The sequence below is a fragment of the Ammospiza nelsoni genome, chromosome 3 (genome assembly GCF_027579445.1).
Source record: "Ammospiza nelsoni isolate bAmmNel1 chromosome 3, bAmmNel1.pri, whole genome shotgun sequence".
In the NCBI taxonomy this organism is placed as follows: Eukaryota; Metazoa; Chordata; class Aves; order Passeriformes; family Passerellidae; genus Ammospiza; species Ammospiza nelsoni.
The window spans coordinates 49,967,747-49,987,677 of record NC_080635.1 but is presented as its reverse complement, the minus strand read 5'-3'; the positions used below and the strand labels follow the sequence as shown (position 1 = coordinate 49,987,677).

The 19,931-nt window shown below is 42.6% G+C and overlaps 1 protein-coding gene and 1 non-coding gene across 4 annotated transcripts; both read left to right on the top strand.

Moving 5' to 3' along the window:
• The first annotated feature begins 696 nt into the window (after window positions 1–696).
• On the top strand, window positions 697–13,500 carry STX11 (syntaxin 11). Of its 3 annotated transcripts, none has more exons than XM_059469670.1 (3): window positions 697–784; window positions 8,467–8,665; window positions 10,516–13,500. In XM_059469670.1, the coding sequence occupies exon 3, from the start codon at window positions 10,521–10,523 to the stop codon at window positions 11,385–11,387; it is 867 nt and encodes a 288-aa protein (XP_059325653.1). In that variant the 5' UTR covers window positions 697–784; window positions 8,467–8,665; window positions 10,516–10,520; the 3' UTR covers window positions 11,388–13,500. The 3 variants fall into 3 exon arrangements, with proteins under 3 accessions (XP_059325653.1, XP_059325652.1, XP_059325654.1); XM_059469669.1 differs by lacking the exon at window positions 697–784 and adding an exon at window positions 8,259–8,349; XM_059469671.1 differs by lacking the exon at window positions 697–784 and having other exon boundaries at window positions 8,300–8,665.
• Window positions 13,501–17,227: 3,727 nt separating this feature from the next.
• TRNAL-UAA (transfer RNA leucine (anticodon UAA)) lies at window positions 17,228–17,310 on the top strand. The gene has a single exon. It is a non-coding gene; the product is annotated as a tRNA-Leu (tRNA).
• Window positions 17,311–19,931: the final 2,621 nt, after the last annotated feature.

Genomic DNA, 19,931 nt, shown 5'->3' with positions numbered 1-19,931 from the left:
ACTTCTATATTTTAAAATTTTCAGATTCAAATACATTCAAGCTTTATGATGAAAAGGAGAAAAAAGTACATGTCCAAGATTTTCAAGAAAAACAAAAACTTCCCATCTCAGAAAGAGCTGAACAATCTCTATAACTACTTGTGTGGCTAGTTAATGTGTATAATTACCATGTACCAAACATTGTGACACCAGAGTTTTGTTAGGTTTTATTCAGTTAGAATGATGGGGAAGCTGTTGGTTTTTTTCCCTCAGGAAGTCACAACGCAAAAAAGGACTTAATTTGACCCAAACTCTGAAGCATGACGCGAAGAGCGCATCTTCCTCACACTAAGCAGCGGCAATTTGAATTACAGAATCACAGAGCCGGAAAGCCCCCGCTTGCCGGCGGGGAGGCGAGGACGAGAAAGGTCAGGGCAGGTCCGCGGGGACGATGGCGAAGCGACGGGCCAGCTCACCGCGCCCCCGTTTCCCGGCACCCACGGGACGGACTTTCCCCGCGCCGGGCACCGACGCGAACCGCGCATCTTCCCACGGGCACGGAGGGGGCGGGGCGCCGCCATGCAAATCAGGCCTTCGCAGCCAATAGGCGGGCGAGCCGGCCGGAGGGGCGGGGCGCTCCGCTCCGCGGGGATGAGCGCTCGCCTCGACGGTGCGGGCTCTGCGGCGGCACCGACACCTCCGACACCGGCGCTTTCGGAACCGGCACCTCCGGGAGCGGCAGCGGCACCTCGGGGAGCGGCGCGGGCGGAGCGGCACAGGAGCGGCCGGACTGCCCGGCCCGAGGGTGAGTACCTGCCGGGACGGGGGAGGACGAGACAGCGCTTTCCTCGGGGCCACGCAGGGTTTGGTTTCTTCACCCCGGGCACAGCCGGTGCTGGCTCCCGGGACGGGGGCATAGCCGTATTCCCGAGCTGCCCTGAGCATCCGCTGGAGTTCCCGGACGCCGAGGGCAGTGCTGGGAGCCCGGATTAGCCGCCCCTTCCCGGGCTGTCGGGGCGCTCGGCACCTCGGTCTTGCCTACGAGTAGAGGAAACTGCCCCTTTTGAGTCGAGTGGCGAAGTGTGAAACCCGGAGGCAGGAGAGATATTGGGATATGCTGACTGGGCTTTTGGGTCCGAAGATGTCTAGCCCTGGTCCTCATAGAATACAAAAGGGATGGCTGGGTTTTCACAGAATGAGAGAAAAACAGAGGCACTTTCAAATATATGTCTGCATTCCCACTGCCTTGTTTGTCTGGCTTAACGAGTATTAACATTTTATTCATAGTGCTCATACATGGTTATGAATAGCTCCACAGCCGATTTTACAGAAAATTGGTTTAAATGCAAAATATGATAGCTTTTCCTTTGTTCTTGAGTGTCATCATGGCAGATCTAGAAGTGGGTGAAAAAGTTAGCGTTCTTTGATTGCTTCCAATTAAATTGATACTCATTTCCTTCCTACCAAGAAGAACTGGCCCTTGTGAATGTCTGAGATAACTACATGTCACTCTGATACTGAGAAAGGAAATGACTAGAATAACAGCACTGGCCAAAAACGGACGCTTGCACTTCTTGTTCCTGTTCCTTAGAGGGTATTTTAGCGAATGTCTTTTAAGCTGTCAGGTATCAAAATGGCAAACTATTACTTTCTAGGATGAGAATACAATTTGAATGATGATGCTTTCTTATCATTGCTGATACTCGCTATTTAAATAGTGATGAGATTACAAGATGACCATAATATTTTTTTTAATTCAAAATAGACCAGAGGTCTAGCAGATGAACAGGATAAATGTCATCATTAGGAAAGGATGGTTTGGGTGTCCAACTCCTCTGATGACCTTTTTTCTCTGACTGCTTTGTATGCCCACTGCTCTGAAACTGAAATTGCATGTTCAGTCATATGATATCTGGTGGTTTGGCTGAGGCTAAAACTGCAAGATACACTCTGTTGTTGAAAGACATCTCCATGACGAAAGTAAGCATGGAAAGAAGATCTCTTGAGACATTAAAATGAGTAAAATGTAGTACCTTCTGGGCACTGGTAGATAAATATGATGCTATGGAATGCAGCTGCATGCTCTGTCAGTGCTGGAGAATTGGGGTGCTGTGGGATTAGGCTCCATGCGTGACATCTTTCACTATACTAACAGTATACTAACACTAACAGTAACCAAGACCTGCTTCAGAAGGAGAAATTGTAGTTGCCACTGGTGCATAAATAATCAAGAAAGAAGATAATCTGCTGCATGAAAAGAGTCACCTAAATTTCTCCCCAGCATGGGCAGCTCTCTGTGGACAAACACTTTGTGCTGGACCCACAGTGACACTGGGGATGAGGGCATGGAACAAATCCTGGGAATGCAGGGCCACTGTGGGACTGTAAGACATTTCTTTATCCATTTGGTGCACTGGAGCTGTGCACCTCAATCAGGCCTGAGAGGGCTTTCTGTATCGTCTCTCTTTCTGTCAAGGAAGAAGGTCCCACAGTGCTTCCACAGAGAAGTGGTCTAATTTTCAGTAAGGCACAGCCAGTTCAAAGTAGGCCTTGTGAAAGAAATTGATTACTTTGTGTGTTTCCAGTGTCAACACAGGGATCAAACTGACCATCTCCCTTTCCATAGAAAACTCCTTTTATATCTTGGAGTACTGTCTCTCCCTCCCTGGTCTTCTGAATTAAATGAAGATAATTCCTTCTGCTCTTCTTTCTCCAGGAGTGTATTTTCTAAAATGTTTGGAGACAATTATATACCAAATATGCTTCCTTTGACTTTCCTAATGTGATAACTGTTTCAGGATGCACTTTTCCAACTGAGGCCTTATCTATGCCAAGCAGAGTAAAACCAGTCCTTCCCAAGCCATCTCTCATTTAAGACATTAGGTTTTGGGTTTTTTACAATGACCCTATATTGTGAGCTTGTTTTGTGGCTTGCAATCAGCTATAATCTCACCAATGCCTTCCTACTGCCAAACTAGGTGTTTCCTACTTTATATTTGTGTGAATAATTTTATCTAAATGTGCTAGGCTTGACTATATTGAATTTTGTTTTCTTTTTGTTAATTCTTCTCTTACTATCAAGATCACCTTAAATTCTCATAAATTCTCCTTCCCTGCCCTCACCAAATCCTTGCTTCTACTCCCTTCCACTTCAGTGTCACCTGGAGACTGTACAAGCTCGTGTTTGGTTTCACTCTCCAAGTTACTAATGGAAAATATGGATAATCTCTGAGTGTGGCAGATACCCATCCTAATGCTGATATGTTCAAAACCAGTTGTGATGGTGAGAAGGCAACTGCTGTGTCAAATATGCTGGACCAGATACACTTTCCATTATCTTTTATCTGGCCCATCCTTTTCTTTGACTCTGGTCATTCCTGTAGTTCAAGGATGACAAAGCATGGTGCAGAAGTTACTGAGGCAATGTTAGCTTGATCCAGTAAACCCATCTCAGTGCCAAATCTGGGGTTACCACTTTTTGCAGTGAAGCCATTTTTGGTTATGCTTGCATTTTGGGTTATTCCCCAAGATGTGGCCATGAACCAGCTCTGGTGAGGAACACCATTCCCAGGGTTTGGCCTAGGGCTGGCTCCTGGGAACCCCCTGTTGGGTAGTGGGGGTGCTCTACATGAGGGGAGCGGAACAATTTGGTTTTTATCTCTGCTTTGATAGGCTAGATGAGCTATCAAGACACTCTACACTATCAGCAAGAGCTCTCACACAGTGCTTGACACATATCTAGATAAAACTACAAGTAGTTTTATCAGAGAGAGAATGTCACATATCTTGACTTTCAAAGGCTTATTATGTGTGCAGCTTTTGCCTAATCTGTTATGGCAATTAACCCCTTAATTGCCCGGATTATTCTCAACAAACTCTTATTCACAGAAGTGAAGGAATTACTTCATAGTCCAGCTTTTCCTGCTATGCCTTTTCCCTGTGCTGTTTTTGTGGTATTGACAACTCACTTATTTTTGAAAGCAAGAATTAAGCTTGTTTGAGCTTTTGATATGCACAATCAGGTGTGTTCCTAATTACATCTATATCTTGTCTCAACTTCACTGGTGCTTTGAATGGGCCTGTAAACACCCACGAGCTGCTAAGTAGTGTAACTACCATAAAGCCTGACATGGCTTGGGGCTGTGGGTACGAATGTGTGGCTGGCTATAGGGGTTATTTCCTGGCTGGAACTAGTTTGATGCAGATACAGTTGTGTAGATTTTGCAATAGAATCCCAAACTGAGCCTCATGTGTACCGGCCCACATGGCCAAATACCAAGGAAACACCCTGTATTTAACCTTAAAGGAATTTTTTTAAAGTCAAGAGTACTTGGTCTCAGATTATAACACTTTATCACAAGCCTTAAATATATGTGTTTTTCAAATAATAATGCAGTCGTGCTAATTTAAAAACGTCAGTAAAACTTGTTTCTTCTGACTGATGATCACATGCAACCTCATATTTCTATTTGCATGCCAACATAATGTCTTAATCACTTGTAAATACCACAGTGTGGTAACAATAGTAGTTATATACATGTGGCATGTGCGCAGCTATTTCGCTGAGCCAATGTGTTCCAGGGAAGCCGAGGTGATTAATTAGCTAATGTATATTCTCATGGTGCTGTGGTGCCAGCACTGCCTGTGACTGTGCTGGCTGATTGCCCTGCACCGTGACCTGTAATGATGACGAGCTGTAGTAATTGCCAAGAAATGCACAGATGGCTGTCTCACTGCTTATATTAAGTGCTATGGATCTGTCTTAACCATTTGCCAAGCCCGTGGAGGTACAGTTCACACTCACCTTGTCTCTGTCTAGGCCAGTTTTACCTGAAGACCTTGGTACTGCAAACCCGTGAAGATGGAGAAACTTTTTTTGTCTATAGCCCTGTTACCTCTGCTCCCCACCCAAACAACACCAAATCTAGTTAAAATTGCTCATTTATGTGACTTGTGAGGAAAATGTCAAGAGGAGATACCAAGAATCCATTTTATCTATCCAGTATTGAAAGTTTGTCAGTGGTGATCCATAGTTCTCCAGTGGAAATTTAGACAACCTAGCAGTCAACCCATGTAAAACAAGCTGACTTTTTCAATGCAAGAATGTTTACTTTCATGGCTACTGAGTAATAACAAGTTAAAACATCAGATTTTTTTCTCAGTCTTATCATAAATATGTGAAAAATGGCATATTATAGTGCATTTAATGCACACCAGCAGTGTCTCCTAGTTTTGATACTAATGTCTGGAAAAGCTGATAACCAGTCCACAGAAAACACCAGGATGGTTACTGTATTCAATATGCACCTGAGAAGTATGAGATGCACCCTAGATCCTTCCATTTATAATATGTTGTCATACAAAAACTGAGAGTTCTTTTCTGTTGAAGAGATTGAATACTGGTAAAGAAACTGAGATAGTGAAAGAAGAACCTCCAAAAATTATTGCCTAATTTCTTTTAATTGGAGGCAACAATCAGAATAATTTTCCCCCCTAGGTTTTTCCTAGACTTTATGGTAGGAAAGGAGCTAGTGGAGACTTGGAGTTTCTGCCAGATGCAGAAGTAGCCTGCAAAGAATGGAGTCATCCCTACTTCTCTGAATATATCAGCTTGTAATAAATAACTTGTCCTGGCACAGGACAGGGATTTTTTGGGAAAAAATAATATCCAGAGACATTTGTAACTGCAGATATTTTTCTCTAGGGTGATGGAAAGTTTAAGGGTGGTCTTCTGCTGTACGCAGGCTTTGATGAGCCTATGAGCTGGGTAGTGTAGTCTTCAGATATACTTGCAACTTCTTGATGGATTTCTGTAGCTTTATAACTGGCATTCAGTATTAACTGATGGATTTTAATTCCTGAATACATTTTGTCTATTTTTAAACATTGTGAAATCCAAAAAATTCCAGAGAGGATAACTTCCTTGCAGTGAGGCCACAAAAAGATTTTGAACTGCTCCTCTCTGTCATAGTTGTTAATCTTAGGGTTAGTACACATATGTGATCTTAGAACAGCTTCGGAAGGTAAACTGTCCTAATCATTAGATTATAACTTTTTTGTTTCAGGCTCTTACAAAGGAGAAGAGAGAAAAAAAGATGAATAATTTGAAAAATTCAAGCCTGCTGTGCCACCTGTGATGGGCATGGTTGGGAAGACAGGGAATTTGGACTAAAAAGATGACTAGTACTCTGCTATAAGCCAGTTACTCTTCTGGAAAGATGAGTAACCTACTGTTTTAACCTACTGTTAAAAAAAAAGTGTTTTTCCCAAGTTAATTAATACTGTCAAATTAGGCAATAGATACCAAGCAAAAATAGTTGTTCTGGTCTAAGACAATTGTTTACAAAACAGATAGCTACTAGAAAATTATTAAATCAGAGATTCCAACTCTTCAACAAAAGGCTTCAGCTAAATTTAACACTATTTTAACCTATGCATGACTTGTATTCTAGTGCAACAGCAGCACTCTATTTGCCTTGGAATGAAGTGTGTTCAATTCAGCAAGTCCATCTGAGTAGATTTCCATCAATACTACATGCTCTACAATCCATATGGGAAGTCACTGAAATGTGCTGACACATACTTAGCTATGAAGTAATTTTGCCTAAGAGCAGGTATTTCCTAATTGCTCACCACTTGTTTTTTGGGTCACGTCTATTGTGTGTCATGCAATAAAATCACATGTCATTCAGAGCCAGGATGAGCCACGTGGGTTCCTTTTACCTTCCAAGGGCGAGAAGAACTACTGACAGAAATTATTTTTAACTGACTTGTTTTGAAATATCTGTTGTTCCTCAAACAACTGAAGGAAAAGCTTAATCTTGTAAGGCCCTAGTCAAGGCTGAAAAGATTACTGACTAGACTTTTGGTAAGCCACAAGATGGTATTAAGTAGCAGCTGCCATTTATAAATGCTGCAAGAAGAAAAAAATGTACACTGCCTTCCTTCCCAGCAGCTGGCCATGAAATATGGATGCAGTGCTGAAACTGCTTCATCATTTCACCATTTGTCCCCAGGCTCTGATCACAGAACCATAGAATATCTGAGCTGGAAGGAACACACAAGGATCATTGAGCCCAAGTCCTATGTGAACAGCCCATATGGGGATAGAGTGTGGATATACAAATGTTAAAGCTAAGATAAACCTAAGTGTGTAATTCATTTGTTTCTATAGAAATAACTTTTTATCCTTAGATTATTTCTGCATAGTTAACAGGCTTCAGAACATTTGCATGGCAATGTTAGGCAATGTTTGTAGGGCTCCCTTTTGTATGTGTATGGGGCTAACAGAAAGGGGGTGTATACACATGCATAGTTTTTGATTTTTAGAGTGGATTTTCTTTTTGTCTGAAATCCCATGTCATACACAGTTGTCTGGGGCTGCAGTCTTATTGCAACAGGACAATTTGTATGTTTCTCATGCATCATGGGAAAGCTTGTCACGGTGGTGATTAATACCAGTAAGTAGCACAGTAACATGAAAAGAGGAGCACTGAACATGCCCTCAGCTGACTGTACTTGCTGGGTATTTGCCTTCAAAGTTGTAACCTCTGCAGTCATCACCTGGCCTGTATTTCCTGTGGGTTTGTTTGGGTGTACACATCACGATGGACTTGAAGAAGGAACCTCATATTTACAAGGACAGATTTATCTAGCCCAAAAATATAAATGGAAGTACATGTTCCAATTTGAATATATGTTGCATTTTAAAATAAAATAAAACTGACAGCTAATCTATTAAACTTCGCAGTCTTAGAATTAAGGCAGTTGCACTTGCACTTGCAGTTGTTACTCCAGAGTAGTTGCTGTCTTGATATTCTAATGTGTTAGATGTCTCTTATATAGACTTGTGCAAGTCGTTGAATATATTTAATGTTCAATGGTCAGCTTAGCAAACTTTTTATCTAAGGCTAATTACCAGAAAAATTTAGACAGGACCTTTGAACATTGTCTAATCCAGGCCTGCTCAAAACACACACAGGCATTTTAGGTTGCTGAGGACCATGTCAAGTAGAGTTTTAAATATCTTCAAGGATGCTGATTCCAAAACTTTTCTGGGCACCTTTTCCATGGCTTCTAAATGTTTGGGGTTTTCTTATTTTTTTTCCTTCCCCCGTATCTCATATCTGGCTGGCTCTTCTCTTGTTTCCACGTAGGTCAGTTGCATCTTGTGCTATTGCTGTACATTTCCATGAAGGGAAAATGCCTTGCATTACGCAGTTAAGTGATGGCAACACTTAAATAGATGGCATCCGTTTGTTAGGACAAAAGTGTGAACACTTTGGCTGTGGAGACATATCCCGGACAGATACAGGTCCTCAATGCAGAGCTAAAAGATGCTAATGTTGACCACCTTAAACATACGTTTCGGTATGTAGATACAAATAATGTAGGCTTTTAGAACTAAGTACTGGGGAGCTGGGAAAACCCAGGGTGAAGATTGCAAGTGCAACTGCAACTTGGTCCCTCTGTTCTGCTTACAACTAGACTCTACTGGATCTGCTGGATCACAGAGATTGTGTGTGATGCTGTCCATGTCACTGGAGAGGAGCTCTGCACAAGTGGCCTTGATCCATGTGCTCGTTCACTGATGTCCAGCTTGTTCCTCTGCGATCTGACTCAGCAAAGTGCTTGAGGCTTGCAGCAGTGATTGAAGTCAGAAGGGGCTGACTTTTGAAGATTCCAGGTACAAAGAATTGTGCTTGAAGTGTCTCAAGTGGGCATTGTAAATTATCAAGAGTCTATCACTATTGCCCTTAATGACTCTGGGCTGAAACCTGACTGTGGGGCTGTTAGATCTGCCTTTCCCCAAACAACTGGTAGGAGTTTATGGAACTTTCCACAGATTTTGCAGGGGAAATCCCCGAGGAAATGAACAGTAATTACATAGTCTATGAGATAGTGTGAACCGAATGATGAATATTAAATTTTATGTTGTACAACTTTTATTCAGCACATGCAGGCTCTAGGCAAAGCCTTGGTGGAAGTGATAGCGCACAGGGCAGTGTTTAATTGCATGATCTTCTTGTATCCAGGCAGCACTGTGGTGCAATCCAAGGCAGCACTTGACAGGTCCTTACTCTTCTTAAAATGTTTGACTTTTTAACCTTTACTGTTGTATTAAAGAAAAAAGCAATATTTTTAGAGATGCTGCAGAATTAGTGTACACATGAATTTACTACAGCATTTTCATGTTGTGAATTACTATGTATTTGCTTCTCCATTTCTTCCTGGGGAAGGAAGAGTAGACCTGCTCTTACAAAATATGAATTTATTACACAGGAGTTTTACTCAGTGTTTGCTTGACAAAGAAAACACGAAGTGAAGTAATTGTCAAGACAGTTGTTACTATGCTCTCTGTAGAAGGCTGATGATATTTTAATTTTTATTAAGTTTAAGGAATGGTAAGCACAAAGTTCACAGAATTGGAAAATTGTTAGGGTTGGAAGGGACTTTGGAGATCATTTAGTCCAAATCCCTGCCAAGACAGGCTCATGTAAATCGAGTGACACAGAAATGTGTCCAGTGGATTTTGAATGCCTCCAGAGAGGGTGAGTCCATGACCTCCCTGGGCAGCCTCTGCCACCCTCAATGTAAAGAAGTTCTTCCTCGTGTTGAGATGAAACTTCTTGTGTTTCAGTTTATCGACATTTTTCTTTGTTGTGTTGCTGGGTACCACTGAAAAGAGTCTGGCACCATCCCCTTGGCACCTGCCTTTGACATATTTATGTGTTGATCAGATCCACTCTTGGTCTTCTCTTTTCTAGACTAAATAGGCCCAGCTCCTGCAGTCTCTCCTCATAAGAGAGATGCTCCACACCCCTAATTGTTGATGTCTGATACTCTATGGTCAATGATAGCATCTGGAGACACTAAAATTGCCTTTTTTTCTTTTTCTTTTTTTAGCTCTTCTTCCCCCCCCATCGTCTTGATACTTTCTACACCATTTTTGGAAACTTTTCTTTCCCAACTGTATCAGTAAATGTCATTTCTCTTCCTGAGATGCTTCTTAGTATTCTCCCAGGAAAAGCAAACTTAGAATGGGGGAAGCCCTGTGACATTTAGGGTAGTTGATGTAATGAGGGATCAGGAGCTAGAGGAGATTTCTCTAGTGAGCAGTAGTGGAAGGTGTTCAGTTATTAACATGTCTACAGATGCTGATAGCTGAAGGCTTACTATCAGGAGTCTGCTTTTCCTCTCCAAGTAAAAGACTGGCATTTTGTGGGGAGTTTGGGACTGTCCTACTATTCTTTTTGATTTGTCTTAAGGATTTATTGTCTTCTTTCCTGCAGTTTTGTTTCGAAACTTGTACCTTCTAGAACAGTGCTCTAGCAGAGTTTTGGATGTGATATCCATCACTGTATAAAATACTGTGAACAAATTTAAAATCTAGTATTTTGGGTTTTCTTTGATGAGTTACGTTTGTTATCTATGATTTAGTTATCACCATGATGTAGCTATTAGTTACAAATTTTCAATTCTTTTAACCAATGTTTTAGTTACTTCAAACTCATTCCTCCTGTTCCTGTTTTACAGGCAGGATGAAAGACCGTTTAAGTGAGCTGCGTGAATTTGCCAGGTTACACAACCAACAATTTTCTGATAGTGATGATGATGAGAATTCACCCCAGGATATTCTCCTTTATGAGACGGATTATGCCTTGGAAATCCTTCATAAGGACATACAGAGCATCCGGGCAGAAAACGACCACCTAAAAGCGGATGTCAGCCGTCTCAGAAAGCAAAACACCCGCTTCCTCACCTCCATGCGCCGCCTTAGCAGCATCAAACGAGACACTAATTGTATTGCCAGAGACATTAAGAGCCGTGGAGAGAGCATCCACAGGAAACTGCAGGTAATGAGAGATTTCTGTGAAGATGCAATAACCAAATATGGAGCTATGTCTGTCATTGCCAGGGTGGCGAAGAACCACTACGTTGACCTCATGCACACATTTCAGGATGCTATGTTTGATTACAACGCAGCGGAGATGAACCAGCGGGAGAACTGCAAGATCCGAATTCAGCGGCAGCTGGAGATCATGGGCAAGGACGTTTCTGGGCACCAGATTGAGGAGATGATTGAGCAAGGCAAATGGGATGTCTTCTCCGAGAATCTCTTGTCGGATGTCAAGGGAGCTCGCGCAGCCTTGAATGAGATAGAGACGCGGCACAAGGAGCTGGTGAAGCTGGAAGGTCGCATTAAGGAAGTTCACGAGCTCTTTCTGCAGGTGGCCCTGCTGGTGGAGGAACAGGCAGACACCTTTGATGTTATTGAGATCAATATGCAAAATGTTGAGGACTATGTAGGAGATGCTAAAGACCAAGTGAAAAGAGCTTTGGAATACAGGAGAAAACATCCCCTCAGAACAATCCTCTGCTGTTGCATATCATGTTGCAGAAGGTGATGGTCCCACTGGAGCTATCACAGACTGACTTGAATGTCTTCAAAATTAGGTGTTCTTTCCAGAGACTTTTCTGTAATGACAAGCCCTAGAAATAGGGGGGATATTTTGCAGTTGGTTTTATTCATTGCCTGTTTACTAAATGTGCTGAAGGCTGTTTGTATTTATGAACTCTTAGAAATGTTGATAAAACTATTTTTAATGTAATTTTTATTGAAAGGTCCTGTTACTGTATCTAGAGATGCAATATCTCTACAGTGATACTTGTTTCATATAGGCAAGAAAGAAGAATGAATAACTTATCCCAGGGAAGATGAATACTTTTAAGAATTAACTTTATTCTTATTTGTTGAAGTGAGGCTGCAGGCAGTGAAGCCTTATTGCCTGGGGCAGCACAGTACACCACAGAATCAGGAGGTTTCAGTTTTAACTAGTTTGGAGCCTGCTTGATACAAATTTGACAAAATACTGAGCCTGGAGCAGGGCACAGAACTAGTTTCTCTTTCAACTTGATTTTCAGCTGTCTGGGATCTTAACAGAAGTGGCTGCACCTTAAATGTTAATATGCACATTTTGCTCTATTTGTGTGCAAGTGACTGCTTTTTTCCATTGAGTATCCAGCTATCTCAAGGCAGCTAAAAGCACTGCAACACAGGTATCTCACTTTTAACTTGAACTGCTCTCACCTCTCAGTTTCAAACCTGCCACGCTTTCATGTTCTGATGACATTGGCATTTTTCTAATTGGGATTTTTCTGCCAATTAACACTTCATCCAGGGGAGAAACATGAGGTGGCCTTCTGCAGAAACCTGTATAAGACGACAACAGCTGTGGGGTTGAGGAAACATTTTAGTGTCTCCTGTACAGGCACGTACATAGAAGCCATTTTAGTGGAATGACTGGCCTGTCAGTACACTTTTATTTTTTATAAGCATTGACCAAATATGGATTTTTCTATATCTATTTTAAATAAGATGAAGGATTAAATTTTTTTAATATGCATTTTCACTTGTGTACAAAAAATTTTGACTTTTCCCCAATTGTTGGGAAATCTCCACCATGGAAAGCAAACAGAAGTATTTCTTCAGTACACTTGAAGAAAAAAGAAAACAGTTTCATGCCATTTCAGTGCTCTTTTTAAGCTTTAAAGGAAATTCTCCTTTTGTGAGAGTCTGCCCTTACACAAGGGCAAATCAGAAGGTTTGGAGTATTGCAAGGAAATAAAAAATGTGCAGTCCTGGTAAGCACTGAGCATTGTCAGTGGAACATATTCATAGAGTGTGGTGATTGATCACAGCTCCTGCTTCTGGAGATTTTTCAAATATATTTCTAGGTGACTTCCTGATACACTGTGATCTATTGCTATCCTTTGAAATAATGCAGGACATTTTTTCAGATTTTTTTTAAACTAATGGTCCTATTTGTACCAATTTTAATAAATATATTTAAACATTTCAAATATTTTGTATTTGGGAGTATTCCTCAGATGTGCATACATGTACACCTTCCTGCACCAGTTGCAGTGAAACGTCTCCCTTCTTACCTTTTGCACCCTGATTTTATGTGTGAAAAAAAAAACCCAAACATTTATTATTATTTGTATTAATATAACAAAACAGCAAAATAAATCCAGCTTCCAAGCTTTTGTGTCTGACTGGGAAACAATTTTACCCAGACAGACTTTTGCACACAAATAGAAACTAAAGGGATAACTTTTCTCAGAATGTGATTGTCCCTTTTGCTGTAGCACCTGTCTCTAATAACATGGAAGAGTGAGGAACACAGATCTCCTAACCATAAGATATTTTTATATTCAGTGGTGTACTGGTGATATATCAGTGTTATGCTTGTCTGAGGACGTCTCCAGTGAGGTGTTCAAACTTGAAGTGGGAGAAAGGAGGGTGATAAGCTGGGACCACAGCCAGGGGCTTTGGTGCCACTCAAGAAGACAAAGTTGTTTACTCTGTAGGTTCTGCCATTAAGTCAGTGGAACTGTGCATTCCTCCAAGAGTCAGCATGTGGGGATAAATCAATGAAGAATTAAATACTGTATTTCCTTTCACATGCACATTCCTACCACTTGCCAATGTTTTTAATAAAAATTATGTACATTTTTTTTGTGCTGGTTCTTTTTTTGCATCTACAATTGGAATAAAAGATTTAATAAGAAAAATTGAAAGTGCAGAGTGTTGCGCATTGAATCTGCAATAATGTTTTGCATTGTCAAAGTTCAGTTTAAAAGTTGCTAAATTATGAGTCAGTAAAAGGAGATTAAACAAGGCCTAGAAAAAAAAGGAGTCCCAATATTTGTTGCATTGGTAAATGAAATGTGTTGCAAATTGACAGACTATTGTTTTTTCCCTAAAAATCCTAAGGAAAATGAGTTTCATGCATTCTAAGATGATTCTCTAGTTTAAAAAAATCAAATTTATTCTGGCAGTTTTGAGAGACCTCAATGATTTCACTAGTAGATATGCAAAACTAGTATTCAAATCTTTAGTTTGATTTGAGGCACAAGGAAAGAGAGCAGAAAGAAAAGGTAATGGTAGACCTTCTCTCCTGACTTAGGCCGTTGCTGTAGGGAAAAAAATGAGAATTAGTCAAAAACCAACCTGATACCTTTTAAAACTTAAGCTATTTTTAAGATGCACTGTGAGTTGAGAGACACTTAAAAATGACTTTCAGTAACAGAAGCAATCATTCTGTCATTCTCTTCCTTGCAAACATGTCCATTGCTTAATACTTTGGGGTTTTTTCTACCCTTCATTTATGTAAGAACTCAAATTTAGCCAGCCCATGAACTTGCCTAATCACAGTTGAACAGACTTTTGAAAAAAAACTGGTCACGCTATAGCTGCAAGGACTCATGCCACACAGGATGAGTGGAAGAAGATGATAAAAGTTGCTTGATAATATGTTAGCATACTAATAACAGAAGCTGCAGAATGGACATCTGGGGAAAGCTGCCTCCTCCTTCTGAAAGTCAGCACAACTCCCGTGTAGATGTGTGTAGCACATTCTATAGGTTGGTAGGGTTTTTTTCCCCTCTTCCCTCATATGGTAAACACTTAAACTGGGTTTGAGGGGTGAGGAAGTTAAATCTGACAGGGGATGTTTTAGCTTTTAGGACTACTGAAGCTGAAGCTTCACAACCCATACCACCAATCAGCCACTGTGGTGGTGTTCGCAGGGGTCCCACGACAAGGGAAGAGACAAGAATCTTGACTCCATGTTTCAGAAGACTGATTTTTTATTTTATGATATATATTATAAGAAAATGATATATTAAGACTTAATAAAGAACAGAAGAAAGGATTTAATCAGAAGACTAGCAAGGAATAGAGAAGGAATGGAATTATAATAAAATCTTGTGACTGAGTCTGAGACAGCTGGGCTATGATTGGCCATTAATTAGAAACAAGGACATGAGACCAATCAAAGACGCACCTGTTGCATTCTACAGCAGCAAATAATTATTGTTTTTCTTTTCCTCTGAGGCTTCTCAGGAGAAAAATCCTGGCAAAGGGATTTTTCAGAAAATATCATGGCGACAACCAACCAGTCCTTTCTGAGGAGGACAAAGAGGAACTGGCAACCAGGGACACTTTGCTACTTCTAAAATATGTAAGACAGCACAGCATAGATATAAAAGAGACAAAAAAATTCCCCTATTACAAAATATAATTTTAATATGTAATGGATATGCATATGGGTTTCCATTTCATTTTGAGGGACTTTTTTTTTTTTTTTAATCATGGGTTTCATTTTACAGAAATGGCAGAGGGACAATTGCTTCCTCAAAATGAAGGACCAGACCGTGGACACACACATGAGCAGATATCTCTGCCACATGTCTTGGGAGAAACTTCTTGAACTGAAGAGATAGTGCTAAAGATCCAGATTTTTTTTTTTTTTTTTTTCTGGAAGCTGAACTGAGTAGCTATGCTAAACTGCTACTTTTTTAATCTAACCTGCATTAAAGATGTTTTGAATGCACAACCCAATTTTTATAATTTCTTGCAAACAAAACATGGTTGTCTAGATTTTTGAACTATGGTAGCTATTTAAATTGATTTGAAAAAGGAAAGAGCTACTTGGGGTTGTGGTTCTATCTCTAGGAAGGTATCACAGATATAATGAAGGCAGGAAACAGTGTAATTTAATAGATACTGTATGTGGCAATTCTGGTTAATAAATTTCCAATGCAATGGGATTTTCACAGGGAGCCATGCTGTTTGTTTCTCTAATATGTAAGAAGGCAACAGCAGATCCGTCTTCTTCCACGTTTTTAGCATATTATGTAGTGTCTTCATTATGGTTGAGCCAAAGCAAGGAAGAGCCAGCAGAAGACAGCGTCACCGTGCCCTACTGTGCACACATTGTCAGGGCACCAAGTCTGCACAAGAAAAAGCAACATTTTACTGTGTTTCTTAGAAGTGGTGTTAGATCTGAACAGAAAAGTAAAAAACCTGACAGTGTTTCTCGACTCAATATTTTGCTGAAAGGCACAACCCTACTGAACAGAGAACTACGGCATGCCACTCATTTCAAGGCAATGATACGGCATGGCAAGTTCCATTGGAAGAGCTGTTCTTTTATTCATGAGCTCTCGGGTGTGAATAACACGTATGGTACGTGGGAAGTATTTTCCCTCACAAGCACGCCTAGTGTCCCGAGAGTCTGTGAGCACTAAGAGCTGAGGAGCTCAGGCACCACCTGCACCTGCAAACTCGGGCCCCAGAGCCCTTGCAGGGGTCAGGGACATCCAGGGTGTCCAACACCCGGGCAGGAGGTGCGCTCCTGTTCTCCTTGCGGGGAAGCAGCCGGCCTCCGCCTGCCTCCTGGCCCAGGCCCGTGTCCTCAGCCTGGGCTGTGTGGAATATGTTCCTCACACCTCAAAGGTGCCACAGTTTGGTGCCATGCAGGATGTCCGTATCCTCCGCTGGAAAACAGCAGCGAGAGTAGGAGCCAGTGCCAGGGGTAAAGTCAGCGAAGCGACACTTTCCCATTTCCCTCTGCTGCAGGGAAGGAGGGGGAGGTCCCAGCGCAGGCAGTAACCGGGAGTATTGCGATAGGTGCTTCCGTAGACACGGTATGTAGTGACGACCAGCAAAAAAATCTTTCCCCTGCGATAATGTTCCTCCTAATTAAGCATAATTGATAGCTTTGAGCTTCGTTGGTTTTGGTTCTCCTTCTACGAGCGAGAGAAGATACATTCCAGGAAACACTTGGACGGAAATAATAAAGTGTCGGTGCCTTATCGGCACAACCTCTCCACTGCCTCTCATGCCCGACGAGCCCGCCGGCACCGCGGCCCTGCCCGCTCTGAGGGGGATGAGCCCGCTCTGAGGGGGCTGAGCCAGCTCTGCCCAGACCCGCAGTGCCCAGTCGCGCACTGCCCGCAGCCCCGCCACTGCCCGCCGGCCCCGGCCCAGCGCCGCCCGCCCTGCTCTGCCCCAGGGGCGGGCCCGTGCCAGCGCCGCGCACCTCCCCCGCCTCCCCCTTCCGCTAGGGCCCGGCGCCGGGCGGCGGGAAGGAGGAGGCAGCGGGCCCGGCTCGGCCCGGCTCGGTCCGGCTCGGTCCGGCTCGGTCTTGATCACGGTCCGTGGCAGCGCTCCCGCCGCCGGGCCTTGCCCGCCCGCCTCCCGCCGCCGGGAGAGGCCGCCCGCTCGCCTCGCCCCGTGCGCTCGGCGCCCGCCGCGCTGGGAATACAGGCGGGCGGGAGGGAGCGGCGGCGGCGGGGGGTGTGAGGGGGCACCCCCGAGGGTCGCGGGAGGCCTGGGGGGGCGGTTGGCAGTGCGGCCATGAATGTAGGAGCGGCTGCGAGGCGTCCCGGTATCTGCACCAGGATGGCCGAGTGGTTAAGGCGTTGGACTTAAGATCCAATGGACGCATGTCCGCGTGGGTTCGAACCCCACTCCTGGTAATTGACGTTTTTTTATCGGGAGCGCCGTCCCGACGCGGGGCAGGGCCCGGTGCTCCGGGAGAGGCGCGGCCGCAGCGAGCCGTGACCGCCGGGACGCGGCCGAGGGGCGGGGAGCGGCGCGGCGGCGGGCGGATGGCGGCTCCCGGCGCACGGCGGCCCGCGCGGGTGTCCCGGCGCTGGGCGGCCGGTGGGGGCGCTGCGAGCCGGGGGAAGCGCTGCGGGCCCGAGGGAGGCTCCGGCAGCCCCCGTTACTTCAGCTTCGGAGTCTGAAATTAAATTGTGAAATTAAATGTAGTTTTTAAAAAAGAGTTTCTGTGTATATATATATATATATATATATATGGATACACGCATACATAAGCACATAAAAACATGCACACATTTATACATATATAAATGTGTATATTTGTGTCTGTCTATATGCATATAAATAGATGTATACATACACATCTGTATATACATACATATATACATATACATATACATATACACACATATACACACACTCAGCCACAGTCTTGGCGCTGGAGCCTTGGGCAGGGGCAACAGGCACCTCCAGTGTTGTCACCCCCCAGATCACAACTTCGTTGTTTGTTGTTTAAGTTATTTTTGGTGTGGGTTTGTTTTCCTTTTTTTCCCAGTTCCAAACCCTTCAGAGGCTGCACGTCAGCCTGCCAGAGTGCTTGTTACAGCGTGAAATTCAGCGTAGCTCCACATGCGCTGGGGTATGGAATATCCTGCTGAGGTGGCCCTGGCCAGCCCTAGAGGGTGGTGAGAAGGTGATCACAACTTCTGGGAGAATGGTCCCTCATGCTGGCTGTACCCTAAACTGTGCCAGGGCTTAAAGCAGAAGTTAAGCAGAAGGAGCATGCAGGACTTTCAAACTGACCTCATGCTTTTGTTTCATTTGGCAGGACACATAGAGCAGTTGCTGTTCGTGTTGAGGTGTTTAATCTGCTGGGACATGGTTCTGTTATTTGGGTTTTGTGGGTTTTTTGACAGAGTAGTATGATTATGTTTAATATGTTTGAAGGTGTGGGAAGTATAAGTCCAACACATTTTTAAATAGTAGTGTTTGTCAGAGCATGTTGGTCAAATTCTTGCTCCGATAAATGTGGTTGTTCCCAGCCACCCTGTTCCAAATAATTTGATCTGAAAAATTATTCTAAACTTTCAGTCCAGATATATCATGTCATGATACAGACTGATTGAAGGATAAACACTCAAGAAATGGATAATGACTTATGGTGGGCCTTCAATGTAATATTAAATAGAAGGTGAAATATGGCAGGATATTTTATTAAATGCTCACATTAGATGATCTGGCATCACACGTGAGCATGGTGAAAACACAGAAATATGACAGTTCAGCAGTTACAGAGGGAAGCCTGGTGTGTGGGGAATTTCTAGGAAAGGCAAATACATATGTTGTTTTTTTTGAGTGTTACCACAATAAAATTGTAAATGCAAAACATACCACAGTTTCTAGAGCTGTTCATTAAGAAGTGGTACTGCCAGGTTCATATGTTTTCTGAAGTAAACACTCATTTCTATTCTTCATTAAGGTACAAATTAGTGAAAATGTGTGCCTGTTTGAAGGCACATTTGACCTGTAATGTTGTCATGGTAAAATGCTGCCCTTGGAAACTCCATCTTTGCATACAAATTGTGTAATCCTGCTTATGTGCTTATTTACAAGCATTTTTGAACATATAATAAGTGCTCGTGTAGCTTTTGTGGATGCAGTGATGATTTTGATGAAAACTTTGCTCCAGCCAAGGATGATTTTGATGAAGACCTGGCTCCAGCCAAGGATGAATTAGTAGTGGCTATTCTGCACTGAGAAAGAAGAAAGTAAAAATAATCACATTTTTTTCAAGAAGAGTAATTGCTTAACAGAAAAAAAAAGACACTTTTAATGATAAAGCAATAGAGAAAACTGAACTTCTTGGTTAGAAATGTTCTTGTTTCAGGTGCAGCCTTTCTCTTTCCTGAAAAGACTTGTTTTGCAGAGAACTTCCCTTAGTCCTCTGGTGAGCCTGTGTTCTCTGCTTCTTGAAACAGCTTGTTAGAGCTTGTGCTGATCTGGAATGGAACAGAAGATTTTTTTTTAACTGTTCTGGGTCTCAAGAAATACCCACAGAATCTACTTGCAACTAGTATATCCTAATCCCTTCCCACACTTCTCCATAAAGGAAAGTATAAGCTTCTGGGCTGGGTTTATTGGTTTCTATTTTAGGTGAAGTGACAGGGTATTGTATTTCAGCCCTGGAGCTGAGCATTATTTTAAGATTTTTATTTTATTGAGCAGATTCCTTTCTTTGCTTCCTTGTTAAACCCTCATGAATTTCTGGTGGTTGCCCTTGCAATTTGACATTCTTACATTCACTTTTTATATTCTGGCCTTTAGTTTAAACTATATTGCTTTCCATTGGACTCCTTTCTGTGGATGAGTTGTTTTTCTAAAGGTGTCATTATCTGAAGGAACCTTGCCTTGTTTATTGAAGAAAGTGGAAAAAGCATAATGACTAGTGCTAGAAACTGGAATAGAAAAGGAGATTCATATGCAGACAGTTGAATGCCACCCTGATGAACCAGGGGTGTTTTTCATGCCTCTGCAT